Genomic DNA, 26,589 nt, shown 5'->3' with positions numbered 1-26,589 from the left:
CCCTCAGCGCCGAGGCTGCTTCCGCCGCGGCCGGCGTCGCCCCGGTGTCGGCGGCGCGGCTGGGGCGGGCAGGCAGGGCCCGCCCCGCTCTCCTTCCCTCGCCTCCCGGTGCCGAGCGTCGGGAGCCGGTGGTCGCCGCCCGGCAGCGCATGTGCCCGGCGGGGGTGAGGGCGGGGGAGCATGGCCGCCCCCGGGTCGGAGAAGAGCAGCAAGAAGAAGACGGAGAAGAAGCTCGCCGCCCGCGAGGAGGCCAAGCTGCTGGCGAGCTTCATGGGGGTGATGAACGCCATGCGCAAGCAGGTACGGCGGCTGCGGCGGCCGCTTCCCCCCGGCCCGGCCTGGAGGGGCCTGGGGCCGCCCCGCGGCGGCCGCTCGTCGCCCGGCTCCGCCGCGCTTTGAGGCTGCCGCGGAGCGGGGGCGAGCGGATGGGCGCCCGCCGTCGTGATCTCCGAGCCCCGCCGGGTCCCGGCCGAAGGTCTGCGTGGGTTCCCCGCCCGCGGGGTTCGGCTGCGGGGAGCGACCCCGCCGAAGGGCCTCGGGAGGGCGGTGCCGCCGGGCAGCGCGGGGTGCCGGAGCCTCGCCGTAGGCCCTGGCCGCCCCGGAGCGCTGCCCTGTGCCGGCGCGGCGAGTTCGGGTGTTCCTCGGAACGGCGTCGGGTTGGTGCTGAGAGCAGAAGACGGCGGATCTGCTGCTTTGTCTAATAACACCTTGCCTAGGGTAGGGCAGAAGCTGAGCTGCGATTGATGGCCAAGTTTCTCCGGTTGCAGAATTCACCTAGCCCTTTCCAGGCAGAAACCTGAGGGGAGTCAAAAGCTGCTGATGCTGGATTTCACCCAGGAACTCTGCTCTGAGCAAGCTGACGCTGTACCCCCGTGATGAGCACTGTCAGTATAGCGAAGCTGCAGCGGGAGGAGGGGATGGCTAACCCTGGTCTGGTTTCACAGGTAGCATTTTTTCTCGTACTGCGTGCTGAATGCATCTGGCCAGCTTGTGAAGAAGCCGGTGGCAGCACAGGGGGCTGGCGGCCTCGTCTTTACAAACTCTGAACTTTTGGCTGGATCAGCTTCCTAGGCCAGTAGTCTGATAATTATTAATGATGACTCTTCTGCTTACCAGTAGAGCAAGAGTGGTAACCAAAGTTATAATCATACAAGTGTATTTTAGTCGAACTGTCCGAACTGAAAGAAATGCTGTTTTTTATTTTTTTTTCTTAAAAAGCTTAAACTTCTTGTGCAAGAGCAGAAAGATGATCCGTGTAACTCCTTGCGTATGAAGAAATCTTTCTCCTCAGAGGAGGAGCGTTAAGGGAGAAGCCGCTGCCCGAGCATTCACACACCACTCAAGGAGTCACACACATGCCACCTGAGACTTGAACTGCTGGGACCGGAGTCCCTTCACAGCGGGCGGCTCCAGTGAGCCGACGGGTGCCCCTTTTCGACTCCTTACGCACACACACTCACTCTCGGGCGCTTTTTTCATCACTCAGGCTCGACCCTAGGTGTCCCAAAGCAGAGTCTCCAACATGGTGTACGCCAGACAAAGTTATTGAGTGGTACAGCGGTGTAAAACAGCTTGAGCTAAGTGCCTCCCAAGAGGGACCCTGGACAAAGAAATCCCTGAGCAATTACACCCTTACAGTCTCAGTTCCCTCTCCGCCCCCGCCCCCCCCCCCCCCCCCCCCGGTTCTCCACGTGGTGTCCAAGTGGCAGCTGATGGTATTATTTGGGTCTGGGGTCTTCTGTCCCTCATTAGGGCCCTCTATTGTCTCTGGGCAGGCTGAAGATTCTTCCCCGATTTCCAAAGAGACCCTGCTGCTGTCAATAGATGACTTTATTTTCTTATCTTGTAGCTGCAACTGAGTCCTTGGGGCCCTCCTTCACTGAGCTTTGCAAGGGTTCAGTGAAAGTTCATGGTATTCAGGTGGCAGATTCACAGCAGGAGGCCGAAAGCTTCAGTGAAGTTGGCCACTCATGCTAAGCAAGTTAGTTACATGAACATATATGTGAGTACTATACCAAAACAAAGCAGCAACTCTTCTTACATTTTGGCTAATTTTTTCCATAACAAGGAGATGGCTTGATGATGATACTAGGGTTCATTTAAAAGCACTGATGTGGAGCTAGAATTAAAGCTGACTGAAGCCAGCTGTTGAAGAACATTTAGGTACTTTGTGCTTGGCACTGTTGTGTGTTGTATCCTCTGGGATGTAGTTGCCTGTCTGCCAGTTTCAGTCTTGCCAAAGACTCAGTCCCGCTTTTAATGCGGTGTTTGTCAGTAGTCTGGGTCCTGGCCTAGCAAGTGATGTCAGAGTGTTGGTTCTGCTATTCTCCAGCACTTCAGCCCTGTTCTTCTCTCACTAATACACAGTTGTGTTGTCTGCATAAACCATTTCATGCAACTAAGCTCCTATGTATGAAAACCAAAATTGATTTCAGTGACCTCAGGGAGTGGAGTTGGGACTTAAAGCCTATGATCTACTTTTTTGATGTAGGCTTTGTTTCTGTTCTAATTGGGTAAACATAGTCTAAGGTGTAGCTGAGTTCATAACTCGCCTCGTCACTGTTTAGCTCGTACCTCTGTCCTTGTTGACAAGAGGATGCTAGATGCTGTTATGCTTGGTAAGTAGATAGAGGAAGTACTGACCTCCCCTAGGTGTGTGTACAGCCCCTAGCACAGGGAAATCAGTGTCACTACTCCAGTGTGTGGCACCACGTTGTTATTCCATGTAAGTACCTCATATTAGTACACTGCCAACTCTCATCTAGTTACAAGTTACACTAAACAGGGAGAGAGAGGGTGAGGATTAAATGCCCTGAAATCTGTGTGTAATTCAGATTCAAATTTCAAAATCTGCTATGCCCAGAGAGGTGCAACTCTGAATTCTACCTGCTGTCAGAGTTTCCTGGAAACTTCTACTCTGACCTCAGATGGTGGCTTTGCATATCCCACTCAGTGCTGACCACTCCAGAAAGTCTTGCATAGTTCATTACTTTCATGCTTCGTTTAGGAGTTGTTTGTAGGAGGAGGTTAACTATTAGTGGAAGGGCAGGGAGAGGTGTGATTATATAGGATAAAAGTAGGAAGTCAGCAGGAGCCAGAAGAATATGTACTAATTCATCTGATTAACTATGCTAAAGTTTAAGAGGATTTATAGGCAGCTCTTTCTTCTTGTCTTTGAGAAGTCAAGGGCTATGCTGTGGTTATAAAACCTAAATATGATGTGAGTTCAAAATTTTCTGTGATGGAAATAGCAACATGCATGTAGAGCACAAGCTATTTAAATGCATTTGTTTAATACTGTAGGAAAAGGGGCTGGCTGGAAAGTACAGCTAATTTTAAAGAGTCTGCTTTTTGTGTGAGCTGGGATCTAGAGGCAGCCTCCATGAGTATGGGAGTTTAGGGTAAACGATAGACGTATCTGCCCTTAGTACTAGTAACATGTTGGGGGCAAGTATGTTTAGTGCGTGGGGGACTTCTTGCTCATCTCCAACATGAGATGGCCCACGTCTTTGTGGGTTTTACAGAGCTATTTGTCAGCATGTGCATAAATCCTGGGTTGCAACTTTGCAGCTGGGTGGAGGTCAGCCAAGAGTGAAGTAATTGAGAATGAAGCTGGGGCAGAGTTGCAAGGTGTTGCTGAACCTGTTATTTGGAAGGTGAAGCACCCTAATGCAAGCTCACGCTTGGGTGTGTCCGTTGGTTGATGTAGCACCAGTCATCTGTTGCCTCATTGAGGTGGCTTGGTGACACCAGTGGGTCCTTCTGGGAAGAAGTACAGAAATCCTCTGAAGAGCATTAGCTGAAATGTAATGGTCACACCCAGAAATGTCCCAGGGAAAGAAATGAAAATGATGGTCTGTTCTGGTTGGCAAATGTTTCTTCCCGCACCCAGAGAGGCCTTAAAATACCTGAGGCGCTTCAAATGCTAAGCTGAGGCACTAAATGTGTCTTAGAAATGCAGCGTGGAATTCAAGCAACAGTTGCAAGTCTTAGCAAAGCTTGGCCGCAGGATTTTATGGCATCTTGTACTACTAGTTTCCAATGCTTGTTTTGAACCAGATGTGCTAGGCATTTCAGCTTTAAGGAACTTCCTCTGAAACTTTTCTCAGATTATCTCTTTTTTTTGTTGTTGTTCCAATCCTAAATGGTTTAAAGCTACGGATGTACAAACGAAGCTGTATGACACCCACCCCCCATCTAACTTCTAATTAAAACATTTTTTTAAATATTATCTATGTTTTGTCCAACACATGCTTCTGAGTGTCCTTCAAGAAACTAAAAAATAGGTTTATTTGAAGGGGCTGCATATATGGATTATCAGCCCTGTTACTGTCTGTGTGTGGAAAACATTCTCACACTGTTCTAATCAAGCATATGCTTCCCACAGTAGAAATGCTCTTTTCTGGGTTTAGTGTTCGGATGGGTGTAGGTAGGTGCTTCCATGAACTTAAGGTAGCAGCCAAAAAGGAATTCCTGTTTTTAGGAAGCAGTGCTGCTCAGTTTTTCTTTCTTAATAAAGAGGATGTTATAATTAACTGTAGTATGGTGTGCGTTTATTTGAGTTAGTGTGTTCTTAGAAAGGATGCCATTTGAGAATCTATTCAAATTATGTGGGTTTACCCCAATCCCTTACTATCCTCTCATGTCTCACAACTTTGTAAGTTCTGTCACTTTCTCCTTCTAGTGCATGACAGTTCACGTGTTTGGGAGAAATTGCTTACATATAAATGAGAAACACTTTTTTTTTTTTTTGTCTGGAAGTTAGTTAGTTGCTCATCAGGTGTGACCAAACCCTTCCACAGAAGTGGTATTTTTGGGATACATTTTCTTAAATATGTTCCGTTGAATGTTTTGAACTTGTTCATCCCTTTCACTGTAGTTGGGCAATATGATGGCAGTCTTCAGGTTTCTATAAGGTTTTTTTGAAAATCAGCAGCTGAGTGGAGAAGAGAGCCACTGATGGATGAAGAGGGTGTAATGTAAATGCAGCCCCTGCTAGATGCTGCAGAGCCTACTGGAGGGTTATTGGAGCGTGATGTAAATGCCACAGGAAAAACTTTATTAAGAGTTCATATGTTATTTGTGACGATCCTTAAGGTGTAAGTTACTGGATAAACTGAACTTAGCGAGTTCTCCAGGTTACTGAACTTAACTTTGACTTTCAGAAAATATTTTTATTACATAATACTCTTAAGTTATGTGAATTAAGAAAAGCAATGAATTTCCATAAGCTGTTTTTAAAGAAATATTGTTGAGTTTTGAAAATGCTGATCTTTGTGGTTGTTTTTTGTCTTTTTTTCCTCTGATTTAGAAAACTTTATGTGATGTCATTCTTATGGTTCAAGAAAGGAAGATCCCAGCTCATCGTGTTGTGCTTGCTTCAGCCAGTCATTTTTTTAACTTGATGTTTACTAGTAAGTCTTTTCAAAATTGATTGATTATAAGCATTTGTGATGATACCCTGTTAGATTTGTGGCTGACAAGCTGTTTATTTTATGGAAGTGATTAATTTCAGGGAAGAGTGTAAACAAAGATATCCTCATTTTGTGTCCTTCTCCCATTCATCTCCATTCACTGTTCCCCTCATTTTCCCTTTAACTCTCTTGATCAAGTCAAGCGTTACTTCATGGGTAAGCTCTCTTATAAATTGGGGCCCACACACTATGTTAGAGTTGGTCTCCCTTCCTTAACCTGAAATTTGAGAGTTTTTACTCCTATGACAGAATTTGCCTGCCCTGTTGCTTCCCACCATTAGGCACTTCCACATATAAAACAGGCTTTCAGAAGTGTCAATATTCTTGCATTTATGCTGTTCTTTACAAATTCAATTATGTTGTACCAATCTTTCTTTCATATGCCTTACCTGTGAATTGTAAAATTACTGTGCTATAAAACACACATTAAAGTGAAGTAGAAGTAAAATAACCATGCTTTCCAGTGTTCAGCGTGTAACCATCTGTGGGCAAACTTACAGTGCTGTGCCTGGATGTGGGGAGCTCGGAGCTGTCTCTGTGGTTATCAACTTGAAGGTGGAAATAGCTTTTGACAGTGCATTGTGTGCCTTCTATTTTTGGTAATGCTAACTTGGCAGTCTGCACTCCACTCAACAGCATCTATGACCTTTTCTTTTTAATACAGTTTATCATAATTTACATAATACAGGCATGCACACACATCAGTTATCTTGTTTGTCCCATGGCCGCCTTTCTTTCCTGACTTGCATTAGTAATCCCGGCAAAACAGCAATCAACTGTGTGCAGTTTTTAGCAGGTTCTCACTTTGTATAATCACTTTAGTTCCTGCTGTTTGCAAAATGTACAATAACTAGAGTGGCTTATTGATGTAGTTTGTCTTTTAATCTGTTTGCAGCAAATATGCTGGAATCAAAGTCCTTTGAAGTGGAGCTAAAAGATGCAGAACCTGACATTATTGAACAGCTTGTGGAGTTTGCTTATACTGCAAGGTAGTTTTGTTATTTAAAGCTGACACTTTTTTTCCCAGGAAGCTTGCCAATTGTAAATGATAAGATCTTAAAATAATGCTTTTAAGACTCGTCAGTTTTGTTACCATTACAATTCTTTACTTTGTTTAAAGCCTATGTGACTAGACCTTCTATCCTTCTTCCCTTCTCCTTTTATTTAATCAGTAGGAAGCCCTACAGACTAAAGAGAGTGGTGGTTGTCTCCAGAAAGCAATTCAAAGCACTTCAAGCTTTTAACTTCAGTGTTGGAGTGAAATGAGATTTCCCATTGTTCTGAAATTCAGGCTCTTATTGGTATCAGCCGGGTTTCTCTTGATGCCGTGGTAGCTATCGCACAGAACCGTTTCCAGAAGTTATACCTTCCTCTCCAGACAGGCAGGGTGGATAACTGTTCTGTGAACAGCATTTCTCTCCTATCTCAGGTTGTCCATGTGTTTGTTGTTGTGTTGGTTTTTTTTAAACAGAGCTTGTGCAGATGTCTAGGATTGTAAACAGTACTTCTTAATCAGCTCTTGTGACAGATGGATGGCCAGCCTTTCATCTTTGTACTAATGGGATTAACTCTTGTTAGGAAGGCTTTCTCCTTTCTTTGAGAGGAGTCTTGTTGTGTGCTCCATCAGTGGCGGGAGACAGTGTCAGCACCCCAGCCATACGGTTGCCTCCCCGGCGCCCAAGCTCTTGTCTGTGGGCTCTGTGCCTGCTCTTGAAGCACTGCCAAGCTGGTGGTTCTGCATGTGCACCCTGGGAAAATCAGCCAGAGCAGTCTTGACAATGAGTTTAGACAGATTTTACTGATGCCTGTTTGGGAGTGGGAGGCTGTCAGAAAAAAGGTTCTGTTCAGTTTCTGTTTTGCGAAAGTGGCTAATCACACAAGTCAAAGCAATAGTGTGGTACTGCAGAGGGCCTGTGCTAAAGGCTTATTTTCCAGAATCCAGGACTGTTTACTCTTTGCCCTTCCTCAGTGAAGCAGAGGAAATGAAAGCAATTTGGAAAGATCATGAAGGGAGGTTGTGTCTTCAGACCGTGTGTGAGAGATTCCTGGGCAAATAGCAGGGGAATAATTTTGCCATTTATGTGAATTGGTGTAAGTTGCTTTTTTTTACTACAACGAAGTAGGTAACTTTAGTGATGCTAATATTAAACCTTCTGTTTTGCAGAATCTCAGTTAACAGCAATAATGTCCAGTCTTTACTAGATGCAGCAAACCAGTATCAAATTGAACCTGTGAAAAAAATGTGTGTGGACTTCTTAAAAGAACAAGTTGATGCTTCCAATTGTCTCGGTAAGAGAAATGCAAACTTAAAAGCAAACTTTTTAACTTTGCTGTTCCTGAAAAATAGGTAGTATTGTCTAAAAGACAGTAATATTTGGCTAAATACAGGCACTTAAAAATACTTTTGCTCTGAATCTGAACTGTTGTCCCTTGGCATAGACAAAACAATCTGGCAATTGTCTTGCCAGTATCCAGGTCCACTGACTCTACTAGGTCTCATCCCAGCTTGGCAGCACCCTGAAGTTGCTTGTTTGTGTAGTAAGGTGGAGATTTCAGTTGTTACTGTACTTGGAGACAGAATTTGACAGAGTTGTAATTCCTACAAAACTAGCATATCTTCAGAAAGTATGAACAGTGTAAGTTTAGGTTACTTTTGTTTTTAGTTGCTCTTCATTTTGACTGAAATCCATGACTGTCATATGGGTAGGTTTGATATTTAGTATGTTCTGTAGCCCTAATGTGAACTCAGTGCTACAGCAAAGGTAAACAAGAAGTAGAACTAAATGCTTTTTCATGCTTAAGATTTGGTGCACTTTATTTAATCAGAGGTTGTTCATAGGTTTTCTTGTTGACTTTTGTCATGTAATTCTCCTAGTAGCATTTTGATCGTGTTATAGATGTTTATAATATCAATAGTAATGTTTTGCAGAGTATCCGAATTATAATGATTCACCTGACACTTCAGTGTAGTACAGCTGTGGCTCTGAAACAACTGCTGGAAGAAAGACGTTACCTTCTAAGGAAAATGCCACTTATGCTTGCTTTGAGGCATATTCCCTCCTCTGGTTTCTGTTAACTAAGAAATTAATTATGGTCCCTAACACTTGCATATTTTGTTGCTAATTTATAGCAAAAAGGGAGAGAAAGATTAAATCAATTCCTCAAGGCATTGTTTATAAGTTGAAATGTGTTCTGAGCAGATTCATAGGCAAGTCCACAGGTCATTTGAAAGAAACCATGGCTTCTTTTGAATCTCTTGAAATTTTGTCAAGAGGTCGTACACTTGGATTTTGTCTTTCTAGTTTGCATTTTACTACTTAGAGCAGCTCAGGCTAGTTGCACCCTGTGGGTTGGTGAGCTGCTTTTACCCCACTTGCCATCTCCACAGAAGGAGGAGGAAGACCATAGCATGATGAGCAAAAGTTGCTGCTGAAAAGCTCTGTGCTTACCTGGTTACTAATCAGAAAGTTGAAAACAGTGCTTCTCAGTAGCAGCTGCCAACCTTCTGCCCTTGCGACAGCATCAACTTGACTTTGTTGTGTTGGTCTGCAGCTGACCGTGCTACCTGTAAAGAAAAGTCCCAGTTCAATGTCACTCCTGAAGGAAACTGGGCTTGGCTGGCGGCTGCTGCTGCATGAGCAGATTGAGGGAGGTCACAAAACCTGGATCCAGTTTCTTAAGCTGTTCTGGTTAGACTTTGTTGTTGTGATATGGCTCAGACCTGCTTAAGGTAGTGTTACCTGCTTTGCAATGGGGAAAGAAACAATGAGGGAATAGTGCTGAAGAAATAGTTAATACAGCAAGTGCTGCAGGTCTGACCCTCCAATTAATTTGGTAGGGAACAGGGATCAGAAGCTTATGCTTATCTTAGTTTGTCTTGTGTTCCAGATGAGTTAGAATCATAGAATGGTAAGGGTTGGAAGGGACCTTAAAGATCATCTGATTCCAACCCCTCTGCCATGAGCAGGGTCACCTTCCACTAGACCAGGTTGCTCAGAGCTCCATCCAACCTGGCCTTGAACACTTCCAGGGAGGGGGCATCCACAGCTTCTCTGGGCAACCTGTTCCAGTGTTTCACCACCCTCATGGTGAAGAATTTCTTCCTAATATCTAATCAGAATCTGCCCTCTATTGTGTTTTAAAGGAAAAAAAAAAAGAGCATGGTAATAAATATTAAACTGGGGTTGCAAGTAGCACTGAAATTACAATCATTTTATTCTATTTTAATATACTAAAGGTAATTGCAGTTCAAGTTTGGAAAGTTTTTTTTCTGAATTTTTCCTTCATAGGTATAAGTGTGTTAGCAGAATGCCTAGACTGTCCAGAACTGAAAGCCACTGCAGATGACTTTATCCATCAGCATTTCACTGAAGTTTACAAGACAGATGAGTTTCTTCAGCTTGATGTTAAGCGTGTGACACATCTCTTGAACCAAGATACCTTGACAGTGAGGGCAGAAGACCAGGTGAGATCCCTGTTTCGTACCAGCTAAGAGCACTGAACTTCAGTATATTTTGCTTAATCAAGAGCTGGTTTAAAGTGTCTGACTTCTCATATTCCTACAGTAGGTGATGCATGTAGTGCTTGCTAAATTGTAGAATAAAAGGTGCATCCTAACTTGGTCAAAACCAGATATTAATGAATATTTTAATGCTGGGTGCTTCTTGTAGCTTCTCAGTCAAATCCATTGAAACCATACTGAAATCTTTCCTTTCTAGCTATGCTGTTCTGGTGCTGGAACTAGGTAATTTAAGTTTCTTTGGGTATATTGTCATACCCCATTGTCGTGAGTTGACTCATACATTTGAAGTGCAACAGAGTGATCTCATAGTCAAGATGGTATGTGTATTCACTTAGATAGAAACGGATGTTTTCCTGACTGTGAAGTTTACCTTTCACAGAATTAATGCATTTTCTTCAATGTATCTCTTGGAGTAAAAAGCTTCAGTGAAAATAGGAATTGCTGAGAGAGGGATAATATGACTAGAATATGATAGTTGGCTATTAAGAATATGAGTATAAATATGAGATGTCATAATTCAACATTCTTAACAGGTGCTGAGAAAAGTTCACGTCACAGGGTAACGTTCTCAAAGTTGGAAGTGTTGTTTAGCTTGCAGTCAAAATGACACTTTGGAATTCACATTCTTGAAATTCTGTTGGTGAGGTAGGATGGCATGCTTTAACTTGGCAGCAGTGGCAGAAATGTTGTGTAGCCAGCATGGCATCGTTACAGTTACTTTAGGAAAGTGGCAGTGTGCAGTATGAAACAGCAAAAGTTTGCCAGCAGTACTAAAGGAATGTTATTTCTCAAGAGTACTGCTAGAACGTTGGCATTATAGTATGACTTTTGTATGGGTGTAAAGCATATTTACATTGAGCAAAAAAGGGAGGTAGCTTTAATTACTAGCTGTCCTATTTTTTCCGGTATGCAAGTAACTTTTCTTTGATAAAGGGCTACAACTTTCCTGTCCCAGTCATTCTGTTGAATTTTCTTAGCTGATGGAATTGAGCCTTAAATATATTTTTTTTTTTATTTCTTTATTCTCCCTTGCTCCCTGATCATTTTGCAGGATTACAGCTGAGGGGGTTTAGCAGTCCTTCTGAATAACTAATTCTGCCATTAAATATCTTTCCACATGTTGTATCTCAGTCACTCACCACTGATCACTGTGATCAGTTTCAGCTACAGGAGTAGGTATTGACTGTGCTATCGCTTGTAATGAAGTTAGGGCTGGCTCTGAAGTGGCAGCGTAGTAGATAAGCTTGCTGTGTCTGAGAGCAGCACTGAAGTATCTTAGTACATAGGTAGTACTGGATTTTCGTTTCATTCTTCCTGACCCAGAGGACAATCATAAATGTAGCAGATTTCTTGTTTACCTTGCCTGTTCTGCCCTCCCTGCCCCCTAAGAAAACCCATTATCTTTTCCTGTAAAGAACAGATGGAGAGGAGGCTCTCTGAATGGTAAATTTACAGTAGTCTGAAGCTAAAGCCTTTAATTTAAATGGTCTCCTAAGACACAACAATAGCAATGTATTTGGATCCCCAGTGCTGATTTGGTAACAGAAGCAGTTTGTCAGCTGAGGAGACTATATCAAATAGAAGCTATTTCAACATTTCTGGCGAAGTATTACCTGTTATGACATGGAACTTGAAGCATGTTAATCTTAACCTGGTATAGGACCCACCTGCGTAGATGTGAATTGAAGATTCATGCTTCCCATTTTTTTTGGGGGGGGGGGGAAGGTTGAATAGCAGAAGTAGTGGTTGTTTTTTCTTTTAAAATTTGTAGATGCATTTTATTCTGTGGTTGTGCATGTGATTTACTTCATGTTTGAGCTGTGTCTTTTTGGGGGTTTGTTGGTTGTTCTGGTTATGTTTTTTTTTTTGGAAGGTAGTGATGGATCCCCACGTATTAAAACATTAGTATCAGTTAACCTCCAACAGGCAGAAGAATCAATTTGGAGCATTAAGGTTTAGTTATTTGTTTTGCTGTGTGGTGATGTACCTTTATCCTTCTCTTTCCTTTTCTCTTGTTTAAGGTTTATGATGCAGCAGTCAGATGGCTGAAGTATGATGAGCCAAATCGCCAGCCGTACATGGTTGATATACTTGCTAAAGTCCGATTTCCTCTTATATCAAAGAACTTCTTAAGTAAAACAGTTCAGGCTGAACCACTTATTCAGGATAACCCAGAATGCCTTAAAATGGTGATCAGTAAGTTGACCTCTATATGAAGTCTTCTATGTTCTGTATAATTTAAAAAATGCTGTGGAATTTTTGAAAATTGTTTGCTTTAAAATGCTCTGACAACATTTTCACATTAAATTGATCTGACTGTTCCCTCTAGGATGCTGCATTTGGTTGAAGCTGGATTAGCAAATTATCATGTAAATAAAACCCAGTTTGTGTAACAGTGTGTGACTTTCATTTCTTTTCTCCTAGCAAATGACATGAACTCCATGATGAATAATGGAATGGAGATTTTGTCAATGAGTTGTTAGAGTAATTGGAAGTGTTAGTGTGCCTTTGGGACAGGGTAGTAACTTCAGTATTGTTCATGTTCATATGAATTAATAGAAGTATTTTATGTCAAAATTTTGAATATTATAAAGCTTTCCTAAGCAAATTAGAATGTTAAGCATATGTTGCACTGTTTTCATTAGTAATATATACCGACCGGTGAGCCTACAGACAGTTGCATTCTCAAGGTGCAGATGAGATGGGGAACAAGCTTCCCTTTTGTTTTTAGACATAATTTGTGAAATTTTATCATGTAAGAAAGAAAAGCCTAGATGTTGATAAATATTCTGGAAGGAATTTTTTTAATTTCAGTAGCGGTTAACTAGTTGGCTTCATTTTAGTGTAAATCTGAAAAAACAGTATGCAACTGTTTTCCTTCAGTCAATGTGCAAGATTGAAATTAACCTATATGTTGGTAAGTATTTGACTATCAACATCTCAGTCATACTTCTTGTGTGACATGGAGTTGGGTGCATTGTTTAAGAAATAGGGATTTTTGTTTGTCTGGCTTTCATGGTTTGTAATGTCACTAATATTTTTGTATTCTTGGGAATGTTTCGTAGGAGAATGGTATAACAAAAATAAGCAATTTTAACTAATGTTTTGCATTGTCAAGCTAAGAACAAGAGTGAGGGGTTTTCACGAGGTACAATGTGCTAGCAATGCCTTGCTTATTAATCAGAAACTGGGGGGTGAGGCGGGCGGGCATGATCGACTCCTCATTGCTTTCAGGTCCCTTCTTTTAATGTTAGTATTGTCCTCTTTAGGCTCCCAGTTCTGCCATTCATTTTGCCTGTTTCAATGCAACAGACTTAGTTGCTTGTTAATATTGGCTAAATAAGCAGATCGATAAATTGGTGTGTAATGTGAGTCTAATATCCATGTCCTGTTTTTACATGGAGCAGGCATTTTGAAACAGGGTGTAAACCTGGATGTATGCTCACATCCCCATGGGCTGCTGTGCATTCTTCCCTTTTAAATCAAAGCTGTGTAGGTGTAATGTAGAAACTCGATTTCCCCCTTTTCCCTCCCTTCCCTCGCACCCCTATCCCTGCCTCTGAAACATCCCTTTCCGTGTATAAGCTACACTGGATCTGCAACATTTGTTGTCTTCCTTCCAGGTGGGATGCGATACCATCTACTTTCCCCGGAAGACAGAGAAGAGCTAGTGGAAGGTACACGGCCAAGAAGAAAAAAACATGATTATCGCATTGCTTTGTTTGGAGGGTCACAGCCCCAGTCCTGCAGATACTTTAATCCAAAGGTAATCGTTACCTCAGAATGCATGAAGATACAGTGTTTGTAATCTTCTGTGTTTTGTTTGCTGATGATATTAACTAAGACATAATCATCTACAAAACAGTATTAGGAAGGATGTGTTCCCTGCCTATTGCGTGTACAGTTGGAAGAGTAAAGTATTTTCAAATCTGTGTACCTAGATGTAATACTTCATTTTGAATAGAATGATTGTGCGCTTGTTTATTGGCCGTATTAGATACGGAGTTCTGATAAATCCATCTGAGCTGAGAATTGATTGGTATGTGCATCCCACAGCTGGAAATAAATAGAAGGTCACCAAAACATCAAGCAGTCAGTTTGGACTATATGAAAATCTGTATGCATGTACATGCACATACGTGTTCAGTGAGTCACTCAAAGTAATTTCTTTTTAGCACAAGTTAAATTATTGGCTCGTATGTTAGTGTAGAACCCAGTTTTAGAGTGCAAGGTGGGTTCTAGTGCATTTATTGTAACTATGCAACCGCTTCTAAAACTTTAACAATTCACAGTTTTGTTTGTTCTTAAGAGTATTTAAGGAAAAGAATTGGGAGCCAAGTATTACATAAGTAGAAAAAAGTGAGTTTCTACAATAAAAAACTGGCTAATTTAGAGCAAGCAAGCTTTGCCTGAAATTTGTTTCTATGTTTTCTGAATAAAATTAAGCCACAGGAATGGTGTATATTTCAGCTGTGCAAACTAAATGGTCTAGTAACATCAGCTGCATGCAGAAGGATTATCCATACCCTGTTTTACCAGGCAAGCACATTCAGAAATGCAGGAAGAAGTTGCTACGTAGACATCTGGGCTCTTTAAGTTGTAAGATCACATACATGTAGTATTTTGTTGCAGAAATTCTGGTTGTTCTAACTAAGCATATGAAATGCTTGTTACAATTTGAAGAAGTTTTTTGTGTTATCTGTGTGAACTTTATAGCCAATGTGAGCCTTGTCAAATCTAATTCAGAATTAATGAGCCCTTGGAATGTGTTTTGAACTCATCGGTCACATTCCCTTATGTAAGATAAAATTGAAGCCACCCTCTTTGAGCACCATTCCAGTTTGGGGGAAAAAACCTACCAGTTTTGCCTACTTAGTTTGAGACACAGATAATATGTATTTTTACTGGGAATTCCAAACTCCTAAGTAATGACAACCTTTTTCCTTCATACACATACTCAAATAAGATAAGCAGTACTCCAGCTGGGGAGAGGAGGTGAGGGGAACAGAGCAGATCATTCTTTCGTTTCCAAGGTCTGAGCTGAGGAAGCCTCTGATCAGGGCATTCATCCTTTTCAAACAGTTACTCGGTCTTGGCATTTTAACAAGTTGTAATTCACCCAGTATGCTCTGACCTTTCTTTTATTAGAAGGAAATCAGATCAGATCTTTCTCTTAATCTCCGTTACTTATGTTTGAACAAAGTTAATTTTAGACAGGATGGAAACCAGCTTTGAGACTTACTGTCCCAGTTGTTAATTGGCAACGGTATTATCAGCATAGCATGCATGTGGTTCTTTACTAACTGGTAGGTTAAATTCCATAAGTGCCTAATGTCAATGGTGATTAGAACTCAAAAGATAGGAGTTGTTGCTTCATCAGTCTTTATAAACAAATATAACCCACCCACCCCCAGTTATCATTATATATTTTCTGAAAGCATTATCTTGTTTGAAAAATAATAATCTTAGTGCATGCTGAGTCGGAGTGACAGGCAAAGACTTACAACTAAAAGGATAATTATGTATGAAGTTAGGTGATCTTCAGTCAAACCTAAACTATAACATTACAAAGAAATCTATATTGTGGACAAAGTCACACCTATATAAGTCCACATGAAGCATAGGATAAAACAGCTTATTTTTTTTCATAGACTATTTGTCCAGGCATCAAAAAAGAATTGAGTTTGGAAGAAGTTTTGCAGAACTGCCTCTTGATCAAGCTTTATGGCCTTGCATGTTGATTGATGGGGCAGGGAGGTTGGGGGTGGGCCGGGAAGGCAAAGAAAAATGGTGGGTAATTGGAGATCTTGATTCTAACAAGCATGTCTTCCTTTAATGTTTTCCTAGTGCTTCTGTGCCTTCTTGGGTATTCTTAGCTAGCCTGTCCTGTCTTGTTGAATAGCTTTTACTTACTTCATTTCCAACACTAAGCTATTTAAAGGTCCGTTTCTGGATGTTTTGCTTGAGTATCTGAGTTTGATCTTTAATTAACTGTGACAGTAGCTGCTTAAGTGTAACAAACCAAGGATCTAGAACCCCTGTTGAATTAGCGTCGTGTCCATGCAAAATAAGTGTGGGATGTAAGGCTCCAGTGCTGCAAAGACTGTATCATGTTTAACTCACTTTAAATAGTTTCATCAAAAGATGATGGGAGTGTCACAGTGCAGAGAATTAAGGTTCTGTATGTACTCTTGCAAGGTTAGGACCTTGGGAAAGAATTTAAATTTTGTTTGTTGTCTGTTGAATTGATTGAACAGTGAGTGACCTCATCCTTCACTTTTGATTTTAATGAAATTCAATAATTTAATTACATTCTTACATGTCAGCTAAAGAAACGGTTCAAAGGTTATGTTTTTCCTGAAAATATTTTCTCAGTTTTGATATAAATTTCAATAATTCTAACACTATAAAACTAGTGGAAAAAAAAGTAATTTTGTTTGATTGCTTTGCATGCAAAATTAGTCTCTAATGTTGATCTTAATTTCCTTGTTGTCAAAAAGGGTTCTTTAAATAAGAATGGATTGGGTACTGTGTGTTATTTGTTGAGATTGTTAGCAGTATTACTTTAAGTCTGTATTTGTTGTCTTTGTCGCACTGTAACTGATATTTCTATTGATGCATGTACTTCATCAAGAGAGCAAAATGATGCAACAGGACAGATGCAGACGGGCATAAAACTTGTGGAGCAATCTGGCACTATTTTGAGTAGAGAAGTTTGTTTTCAAAATGCTACTACAAAAACTAGGTGTCCTGTTAGCAGTGGTGGGAAGCATTTTCTTGTTGAATTTTCCACAGAATACTTTTTAAAAGCTGCTGGTTTTTGGTTTTTTGGGTTTTTTCCCCCCAAGTTGGGAATAAAATTTTCTGTTTTAAGAGTTCTTGATAAAAATGTATACATTACTTCATGGGCTTTTGAGGCAGCAATGTGCTTATTCTTTTGAAATTGCTGTCTAATGACCAGAAATGGCTGAAAATGTTGGCAATGCAAAATCCAGTAATGGCAAGTGAAAAGTAACAGATGCCTAGCAATGCTATTTCTTGATTATTAAGGGAACCAGCATACCATTTATGAGGAGACAGAGCTGTAGTCAATAAGGTGTTAGTGGAGAGGTTGTCCATGTTAGGCATGTCTGCTGTTTTCCCTGACAAACTTGGTAGAGGAGATATCAACTGAAAACGAGGGAAAAGTCTTAAACAAAAGGAGGTACTTTTTCATATGGCCCATAATTGCATGTGCCACACTTGTCACAGGGTCTTGTGGCTGCTATGAATTCAGATAGCTTTAATAAGTGATTAAATAAACTAATGAAAGAGAAAAAAGCCTTTCAAAAACTATTAAATACAAAGGTACAGCTTCTGCCTCTGGTGTCCTGCATCACAATTTGTTGAAAACAAAGATCAGCAGGGAAAGTGTCACCATATACCTATCTTGGTCTTTCTTTCCCTACTCAGCCCCCCCAGAAATGAGGTTTGCCACTGCCCAGAGCTGTGTGGATCTTGACTGTGGCATACAGCAACTCTTCTGCATAATTCTTAAATGTGTAAACTGCATAAATGGACATCAGTTCTATGTGGTGCAGACTAACATAGAAGAGCATTACAAGAGAATGACCTAAATTGCCTCCTGCTGAAAGAGGAGGATACTGCTGAGTATGCTCAGGTTATGGCTTTTCATTTGGTAAAGGTGTGGATGAAATGGTAGCTATGAACTGAAGCCATAAAAGTGGGTCAGATCAAAGCCCTTTATAACAGTAAAGGAAAACAACAGGATTTTTTGTAAAAGTGCCAGAAGTTTGAGCTAGAAAGTATGTTGATCTTGCACAATGCACTAAGACATTTTCTTAAGATTTATGCAGCTATTTATTTTGCCATGCTGTAGTATGGCTTTCCTTTCTAGGATGCCCCAGGACCTGTTTCTCACCATAAAGGGCCACATGCACCTGCCAGCTCTTCTTGATATGGGGGATGCTACAAGAAAAGATTGTAAGATGTTTTGGACTATAACATGCTCTGCCTCTCTTTCTTTGAACCCCCATGTAGGAGTCGCTGTTCTTCCTCATTGACCAAGGTGTTTGAAGTATGTCCTTGATAAGAAAATGTAATGATGTAATGTCTTGTGTGAACCATTACAATGAATGAAGGTCATTCAGCAGGCTGAGCTAGACCATCCTGAGGTGGCACAGATAAGTTAAGGTCCCATACTTTCCTGTTCAGTATAGGATACAAGCAATGCTCATGGAATATGTGACATGCTATTACTCAAGAAGTGTCTCTTGTACTGTATGCTATCCTGGTCTGCCATCAGTTGCTGAGTTTGGTGTTCTTAAGGCTTTGGGTAGCATTGCTGCCCGTATTTTATACTCTGATTTTGCCAATCCATGCAAAATCAGTTTCTAGGCAAAATGACTGCCAGTATTTGTGATAGAGCATTACGCTATTTCTCACGCTATCAACTGTGGATAGCTATAGATCATTTGTGTTTTGTAAATTCTGTAAATAAGCTTCTAGTTGTCATGGTAATAAAGTATGTATCAGAGCTTTTTAACTGAGTTGCTTGTCAATTTGGATATGATCTTCTCCTTTTTCCATCGCCTTTGGTACATTCTGTATTTTTTTTTTTTAGAAAGAATCTGTTACTATATGTAAAATGTCTTTTTCTGTTCCTATAAAAGAAAATGCAATCCTGCTTTATTGATCACATGCATTATTTCTGACATGACAGCAGCAGGAGGTTAATTCTGTTGCGGAAAAAAAAAAAATCTGTTTTTCAGGGAAGCTGTATGGGGTGCACACAGGGAATGAGGAAATAGAAATTCATAATGTCATGGTTCATTGCAGCTAACTATGTCTGTGTCTAAGAGAATTTTTCAAGAGTGCGCCTGAGGAGTATTCTTCAATAAACAGTATTCATGTTTGTTTTGAAAAGGAACTTTAAAACTGACCATATCTAAATCTCTATGAAAAGCTCTGTTTGAAAAACACGCGCTGCGCAGGTAAGTGTTATAATCTATTAGACATTACCTGTTCTTTGTAATGCAGGATTACAGCTGGACAGACATCCGATGTCCCTTTGAAAAGCGCAGGGATGCAGCTTGTGTCTTCTGGGACAACGTAGTTTATATTTTGGGTGGTTCCCAGCTCTTCCCTATAAAGCGAATGGACTGCTACAATGTGGTGAAGGATAGCTGGTATTCCAAGCTAGGACCTCCAACACCTCGAGATAGCCTTGCAGCCTGTGCTGCTGAGGGCAAAATTTATACATCTGGTGGTTCAGAAGTGGGTAAGACACTAAAAATCTTTAAAACAAACCAAAAAACAAAGCACAAAGAAAGATACCTGGAAATTTTTCTGGTTTTTGCATGACTGTTGAAAAGAAACTGCACGTTGCTGTGTTAGCCTAATGAGTTTATTTTCCCATATTTAAGATTTTATCCTCCCCATAATCCAACAATTATTTCTGTAGTGGTTTTAAAATGGTTTCACTGATTGAAATTATTAATATTTACATTAACTAGAACATAAAGTACACTGCAACTCTTAAGAGTTAACTAGGGACAAGCAAATATATTCTGGGAGTCCTGCTCTGTTCTTAGCTTCCTTCTATAAATCTACAGAACTGTGTGGTTTAACATCTTAGGCAATGTATGGCCAGAATAGCTGTATTTTAACAACGCCATTCCTTGTATACAATGTATGTTGGGCCTAATAAGGTTTTTTTAAGGGGGGGTGGGGGTGGGGTGGAAAAAAGCTTTTGAAACTGCTGCTTTTGGTGAAATTATACCTGGCCCTGTAAAGGAATTTGTCTAATTTTTCTGTCCAAATGACAGAAGTTGTCTTCTGTTTATTTGCTGTTCTGTTGGTTTGCTTCAGTAAATGGAGAAGTACTACTTTCTTTACATGTTATTATTCATCATAGAAAAAAAAAAGCCCATTGGGGTTTTTTTTCCTCTCCTCAGGAAACCTACCTAGTGGTTTAATTATGCTATGTGTTATAGCAACGTTTTAAAATTTATTTTTTTCTAAACCTGATACATCATCAGCAAAACAAAAGTTGGAATGTAGATATGCTATATCCATCAAAATATAGAGCTCAAAAAAAAAAAAAAAAAAAAAAAAAAAGCTGTATTCTAGGAAAAAAAGGAAAAACCCCAAACCCTAGAGTCAGGCAGAAATTTAGTAGATTCTTTTGAGTTCTGCCTTGCTGCAGAGGGAGGTGAGCAGAGGAAAAAAAGGTCATAATCGGTTCTTAACGTTGACAAAGTCGCTTAATGGGAAGTTGTGACATTTAGGTAATGTTAACTGACTCCTAAAATATTTTAAGCGGTCCGATGGTAGCGGCAGACTAGACAGTTCGCAGCCGCCACCTGGTGTGGTACATGTGCAATAGCACCTTTCCAAGCCCTTGAAATAGACTTCACTAGGGCTGCGTTGGAAAACTTGTAACACTGCAAAATCGCATAAATCTTCCTAGTTTCCCACATGTCAGTTCTTGAGGCAGTGAGATATGAACTTTGATTGTATAGTCTATTTTCTAATACATTGTAATTGGTTAGAAATTTTAATTTGGTTTTATTTTAAATCTACCCTCACATTACTGCACAGTTTCACTTCGTTTTCCATACATATTATTCAAGACAGAATAGCAAAAGCTAAGAATTAATAATGGAGTTTGTTTTGCCTGTACTTTTTTTCTTCTTCAGAATCCAGTGAACACTGCTTGTTTAGAAAAGTCTGTCTATCCTGAATCTAGTCTTTTCTAATTTGGAGTAGGCAATTGTGTGAAACCATTAATCGGAGAAAATGCTGCAGTGCGTTTAGCTGTAGAGAAATCTAAAAGTTGCATGCTTTTTGCATTGATTGAAGAGTTTGGAAAACAAATTACTGTGACAGTCCATTACAGAAAATAGGGCTCGTTTCCCCTTTTTGAACTGATTGAAATACTGCTTTGTTTGCAATAACTGGCAGACTTTGAAAGTTAAACATACTAAATTCTTCTATATTAACATACTAAATCCTATATTTAGGTGCAGGAAAAATATTTAACGTTATAGTGACAGCATACCGAAAGTGAAGCCCATACCTTTTTTTTTTAAAAAAAAAACACATTAAAGACAGTTCTGCTGTATTTCCCATGGATGAGAATTTCTGTAACTTTAAAGCAGTACGGATGTGTATTTACACCAAGGAAAAAATATGTCCCACTCTATACAGTTCTTCATGATACTGAGAATGACATGGTAGGAATAAACGAACACACTGTTTATAGAAGTCTGCTCCTGTATTTTGGGTCTGGAAATGTAGCACTGTTTTGAGAGTTCAAATCCCCAGCTGGCAGCAAGTGCTGCTAGTGCGACACACTTCATTTGTAGAAGTAGAAAGCAAAGGAAAAAGAGGCATAAGAAAAGGCACCTTTTAACTGTTCTACATGAATATATCTATTGAAACAAAAAGGAGAAGGATCCTGGTTCTTTTCTGAGAAAGTTGTATCCGGCCTTCTCTGCTTTGGCTATAGTTCAGCTAGTTACCTGAGCACAAGTCTTCAAGCTCCCATCTATCTTCATGAGAAAAACTGCCTTTGATTTCAGTAATAGTTTTATTGTCCCTTGAGGGAGGAATAAAGAGACTTTGCACTTCCAGAAAATAAGTATCTGCCAGTCCCCAGGAAGAAAGTAAAATGGTGAGGGGTAGCTATCTTGTGGCTCCTAATAATTCAGGAGTATGTTATGACATAATCAAGCTATCTAATTCCAAAGGCAACAAGCATTCTGGGAATAGGGCAAGTCCCTTTGCTTAGAGGAAAAAGACTCATGTGAATCTGTACGAAGTTTACAAAGCTGGTTTCATCTTCACATCTGAAAATTCAATATATTTCCAAGTAGTGAGCGTAGCATGAGATGATGACAGTATGATCAGTAATTTATATACATCTCTGTTCAGTCTTTACCCCCCCTTGCAAAAAAAAAAAAAATTATCCTCATCATTTTTTTGTTTTTAAACACAAATAGCAGTTTTATAAACTTGCATATTTTCGAGCAAAAGAGTCAAAAGAATTACGAGTATGTACTTTTGAAATAGTCACAAGTTTCAAGCTGGTTAGATCTGCTTTTGGAGGCGGGAAAGCAGCTTTCCCTTTTCAACTAACAAAGCATCAATTTGATAATTGCTGTTAGACTCTTCACTTGAAAGACAAACATAAAAATTAACGCCACTTTGGTGGGTTTCTATTTTTTTAAGGAAATTCTGCACTGTATTTATTTGAATGCTATGACACGAGAACAGAGAGCTGGCACACAAAGCCCAGCATGCTGACTCAGCGATGCAGCCATGGAATGGTAGAGGCGAATGGTCTCATTTATGTCTGCGGCGGAAGCTTGGGAAACAATGTTTCTGGAAGAGTCCTGAATTCCTGTGAAGTTTATGATCCAGCCACTGAAACGTAAGTATTGTATCAATTCTGATTATTTTTGGTCACTTGTGGCTTTGCCAGCTCTGTAAATAACAGAAGTATAGATGAACAGGAAGAATTGTATGCAGTAAGGAATTTTCCTGAGTTAAGCAGTATTAAATTGGTTATTTGTAGTTTTTCTTAAAAAACAGTTTTTCTAGAGCAGCTTTCTTCCGTATTGCATTTTCTTAATGCTAGGTTTTATTTACATATTTTTGTACTTACTTTCTAGGAACCAAATAGTGAGTTTTCATGTTTTGTTTGATTTTCTTTTTCCCCAGGTGGACTGAGCTGTGTCCAATGATTGAAGCCAGAAAGAATCATGGGCTGGTGTTTGTAAAGGACAGAATATTTGCTGTGGGTGGACAAAATGGCTTAGGTACTTCAATTCCATTAATTCCCTAGCTGGTCACACAAGGTTTCATGGGGGGCTTTTTTCTTTTTCAAAGAATTCATTGTACTCTGTTCAGCTGAAAAACATTGAGCAGTACCATAAAACGCGTCCTGTTGTTGTCACATCATTGTTCCCTTCCTTCTTTTACCTCCCTACTTCATTGTATCTTCTTTTTCAAAGTCTTTAACTAATGACAGTCCTGTCAAATTCAGATAATGCACCCATACCGTAGCCCAGTTCTACAGTAGTTAATATGGCTAGACCAGTCATCTGAGAAAAGATGGTGTATTTTTTTTCTTTTAGTTGTTAATGTATTTTGAGATATTTTGGCATTCTTTTGAGAGACAGGTAAGCGTGTAGCCACTCTTTTAGGAACGTCAGTCTAAAGACCTAAAGCTAGTCAGCTATTTGAAAGTGGTGAAAAAGTGAGAACTTCTTCGACTGCACTAATTTTGAAATATGACTTACTGTCATGGGCAGGTCATTTATGATCTGCCTATCTCCTTGTCTTTAAAACTAGAATAATAATAGTTTATTTCCCAGGAGAACTGAATTTCAATTACACAGGGTTTCTGAACTGCTTTTCAAAATAGAACATTCTCAGCTATGAGGTGTATGAATCACTATTTATGGTAACTGGAATATTTGATTTCAGGTTAATGCTATTTTAGACTATAGCTTTTATTTTAATTAGCTGCTAAAACTATTCCAGCATGATTGATTTCTAATGCAAAAATATCAGTAGATGCATTTTTTGTGCAAACATTTTATCAATCAGTTATAGCCAAAGCTGCCATTTTGCAAGACGTTATTGTATTCACTGAATGCTCATTTTAGGAACATGTACTATTGAACCATTAAGTTAAAGAATTATTTTGCTGTTCATATTCTGTAGCCTGACTGATTAATTGTTCTTATTGTAATATAATGGGGAAGAGTTATGTCTGGAGTGAAATATTCGTACCTCGTTATGTGAAGGTTTCTTAGTCTCTCAGATCAAATAATTCAGGACTGGAAGTGAAAACTCTGACTCGCATTACAATTGTTAAACAGGGATAACAGGATGTTTGTAGATACCATAAAGTGTAATTACTAGGCTGTTCCCTAAAGAAGCAAATCTTAGTCACAAAGTCTACTCTTATCTAATAACTTTTGATTCCCTTGGCCCTTTTCAAAGGGACTTAGGCTTTTAAACTTCAATGATTTTAATATCATAATGAAAAGAGACTTTCTCTGTCAGTAAATGATCAGCTTACATAAGGGTACTGGCAACGCCTCTAGAATAAAATGCCCTTGCTATAGGGAAGTTTCAGGTGGATTCCTGGGGTTTTTTTAGTCACTAGCCACAAATCCAGAAGAAATTGGGCATTGTTAGTTCTTCTGTTCATGAAGTTTAGGATCTCTAGAAAGCATAGTGTGAAATTCGTTACAACACATCTCACTTTCAGTCTCCATTTTACTTTTCTCTGTTTCTGTATGTATAAAAGGGTAAACTGTGAATTTAGAAACCTACAGCCTTTTTTCAAGGTTTTTTTTTGCTCTAGGATTAATGTTTTTGTCTAAACCTTGATAATAAAGACTAAGTTTAATGAAGGATTTGTATGCTCTAGTTCAGTCCGTATGGTATAATGTAATAAGCAGTTATCTATTTCATTGCTTTGTAGGTGGCCTTGATAATGTAGAATATTACGATATCAAGATGAATGAATGGAAGATGGTGTCTCCAATGCCATGGAAAGGTGTAACAGTGAAGTGTGCTGCTGTGGGATCTATAGTCTATGTCCTGGCTGGTTTTCAGGGTGTTGGTCGATTAGGGCACATTCTTGAATATAATACTGAAACAGACAAGTGGATAGCCAACTCCAAAGTCCGTGCTTTCCCAGTGACAAGTTGTTTAATCTGTGTTGTAGACACTTGTGGGGCAAATGAAGAAACTTTAGAGACCTGAAGACCTGTAGGAGATGCTGAGACATTCTTCGAGGACTTGGGGAAAGATGGCTATTGGTGCTTTGCTTCCATGTTTTACTGAATCTTGTTAAACCGAGTAATAGGAAAAACTGAGATGCAGTCTTTCGATTTGTATATACAGCATATTGTATAACATGGATTTTGTCATGCCCATTTTCTTGTCTGTTATAAGAGGTGGGGATGTGTTTTGAGAATCCACTTACCTAGCTCAGATCACATGGCATCTTCCTTTAAAATGACTCTGTGTGTGGCCTTGTCAAAAACAGACCAAATCCAATTATCTAGAAGAAATCAAAGCATTTGATGAAGATTTCTCGTTAAATGACATTTTACTGAGCTCAATTGCAGAGTTTCTTCATTTAATAAAGGTGAGTAAATGTAGCTTGAGAACTATGATCAAAAAAAATTCTCATTTATACCTACCTGCAGAAATTTTACTAGGATGCAATGAAGATTTTTCCTTGAGAAAGACCAAGGACAGCAGTATAATAAGGATTCCCATGGTGAATGGGGATAGGTTATACAGCTCTCTAGATGATGATAGCTGCGCTCTTCCAGTGACCTTCTTCCATCATTTGCATGACTGCAGATCAATTTTTAAAGTTTGACAGGTCATATATAGGGAGAAACACTTTGCTAATGACATCTTTGGCATTTTGGGGAGCTTTCACGGAAAGATTTCCATTTATTTTTATTATGTCAAGGTAGGGGGATGGTGGGGGAAGTCCACAATAATTGTGCACTATAATTAGCAAGTTGGAAACTTGGGATTAATTTTCAGTGTATCTTCCCAGGCATCAGACTGTACATACTATGGATGCCAAACCATTAGCAAAGATGGCAATAAGAATGGGAAAGCAAAGTCAATACAACAAATGTATTGATTTTCTTCTTGGAAATGACTGTTTTAAAATGGCATGAACCAAGTCATTAAAGATACTTTATAGAAGTCTTCTAAAGTTGCACATGGTTATTAATCTCTGGTTCATAAGCATATAGTTCTGTAAATGTTTCCAGCCAACGTGATAGTATTCCTTCCAGCGTAGAAGTTAAGCTTGTCAAGCTGTTGGTGTCAATACTGTGTACATCTTCCAGCTTCTGGAAAACTATACAAATGATGTATGTATGTCTGTCCTGCTCCCATGCTAGTTTATTAATGTCTTCATCCTAATTTTGTCACCTCTCTTCTAACTTGCTAATTTTTTCAGATCTGTTTCTATGAGACTATTGAGTTAACTTAAAAAATTGGTGCTTGCCTACCTTTACCTTGCGCATTGCTGGTGGTGTGGACTTTTAGTCTGTTTTATTTCTGAAGATCCTCCCAAATTTTCCTAAGTAGTATAAATTCCAAAGTCAGTGCTTCTTCGTTGGCTTCCTCCTGGTGTTCTTCCTCACCCTAACAACTCTGCACACACAGAGAAGTAGTAGGTGCACGCATGGGCTTAACAGTGGTTCCTGCAACTTGCTTCTTCATTCAGGAGTAAGTGAATGCTGTAAAACTTTTTCTGTTCCCTCTTGCCTTTCCCTTTTTCTGAGCTGTGAAACGAACCGTGTCACTGGTGTCTGCGATCAAGAGATGTAAAATACTGTGAAAACTGGAGTGAACTGCCTTTTCTAGGTTGTACAGAACTTTATTTTCAACGGATTAATAACGCTTTGTAAGGTCCTGCTAAACTTGTGCGTGCGCAGCAGGAGCAGCCTGCCATCTTGTCCCGGTGTCGGCGCTCCGGCCCCTCAGCCGCCTCCGCGCCTGGTAGCGGCCCAGCCTCTGCGCAGCGCTCGGGGC

The 26,589-nt window shown here is 40.0% G+C and overlaps 1 protein-coding gene across 2 annotated transcripts; it reads left to right on the top strand.

Moving 5' to 3' along the window:
• KLHL7 (kelch like family member 7) lies at nt 1-26,387 on the top strand. 2 transcript variants are annotated; one of them, XM_075419163.1, is made up of 11 exons: nt 1-300; nt 5,312-5,414; nt 6,370-6,463; nt 7,639-7,763; nt 9,764-9,939; nt 12,018-12,192; nt 13,620-13,762; nt 19,036-19,276; nt 22,231-22,432; nt 22,723-22,820; nt 24,500-26,387. In XM_075419163.1, the coding sequence occupies exons 1-11, from the start codon at nt 181-183 to the stop codon at nt 24,781-24,783; spliced, it is 1,761 nt and encodes a 586-aa protein (XP_075275278.1). In that variant the 5' UTR covers nt 1-180; the 3' UTR covers nt 24,784-26,387. The 2 variants fall into 2 exon arrangements, with proteins under 2 accessions (XP_075275278.1, XP_075275280.1); XM_075419165.1 differs by lacking the exon at nt 1-300 and having other exon boundaries at nt 5,326-5,414; nt 6,347-6,463.
• Nucleotides 26,388-26,589: the final 202 nt, after the last annotated feature.

The sequence above is a fragment of the Opisthocomus hoazin genome, chromosome 4 (assembly GCF_030867145.1).
Source record: "Opisthocomus hoazin isolate bOpiHoa1 chromosome 4, bOpiHoa1.hap1, whole genome shotgun sequence".
In the NCBI taxonomy this organism is placed as follows: domain Eukaryota; kingdom Metazoa; phylum Chordata; class Aves; order Opisthocomiformes; family Opisthocomidae; genus Opisthocomus; species Opisthocomus hoazin.
This window is presented reverse-complemented; position numbering and strand designations above follow the sequence as displayed.

Bases quoted from the DNA above. Each gene is read 5' to 3' on its own strand.
- KLHL7 (XM_075419163.1), top strand. From the start codon at position 181: ATGGCCGCCCCCGGGTCGGAGAAGAGCAGCAAGAAGAAGACGGAGAAG. The intron at 5,415-6,369 runs GTAAGTCTTTTC...ATCTGTTTGCAG, and splicing joins TTTTAACTTGATGTTTACTA to CAAATATGCTGGAATCAAAG. The intron at 22,433-22,722 runs GTAAGTATTGTA...CTTTTTCCCCAG, and splicing joins TATGATCCAGCCACTGAAAC to GTGGACTGAGCTGTGTCCAA.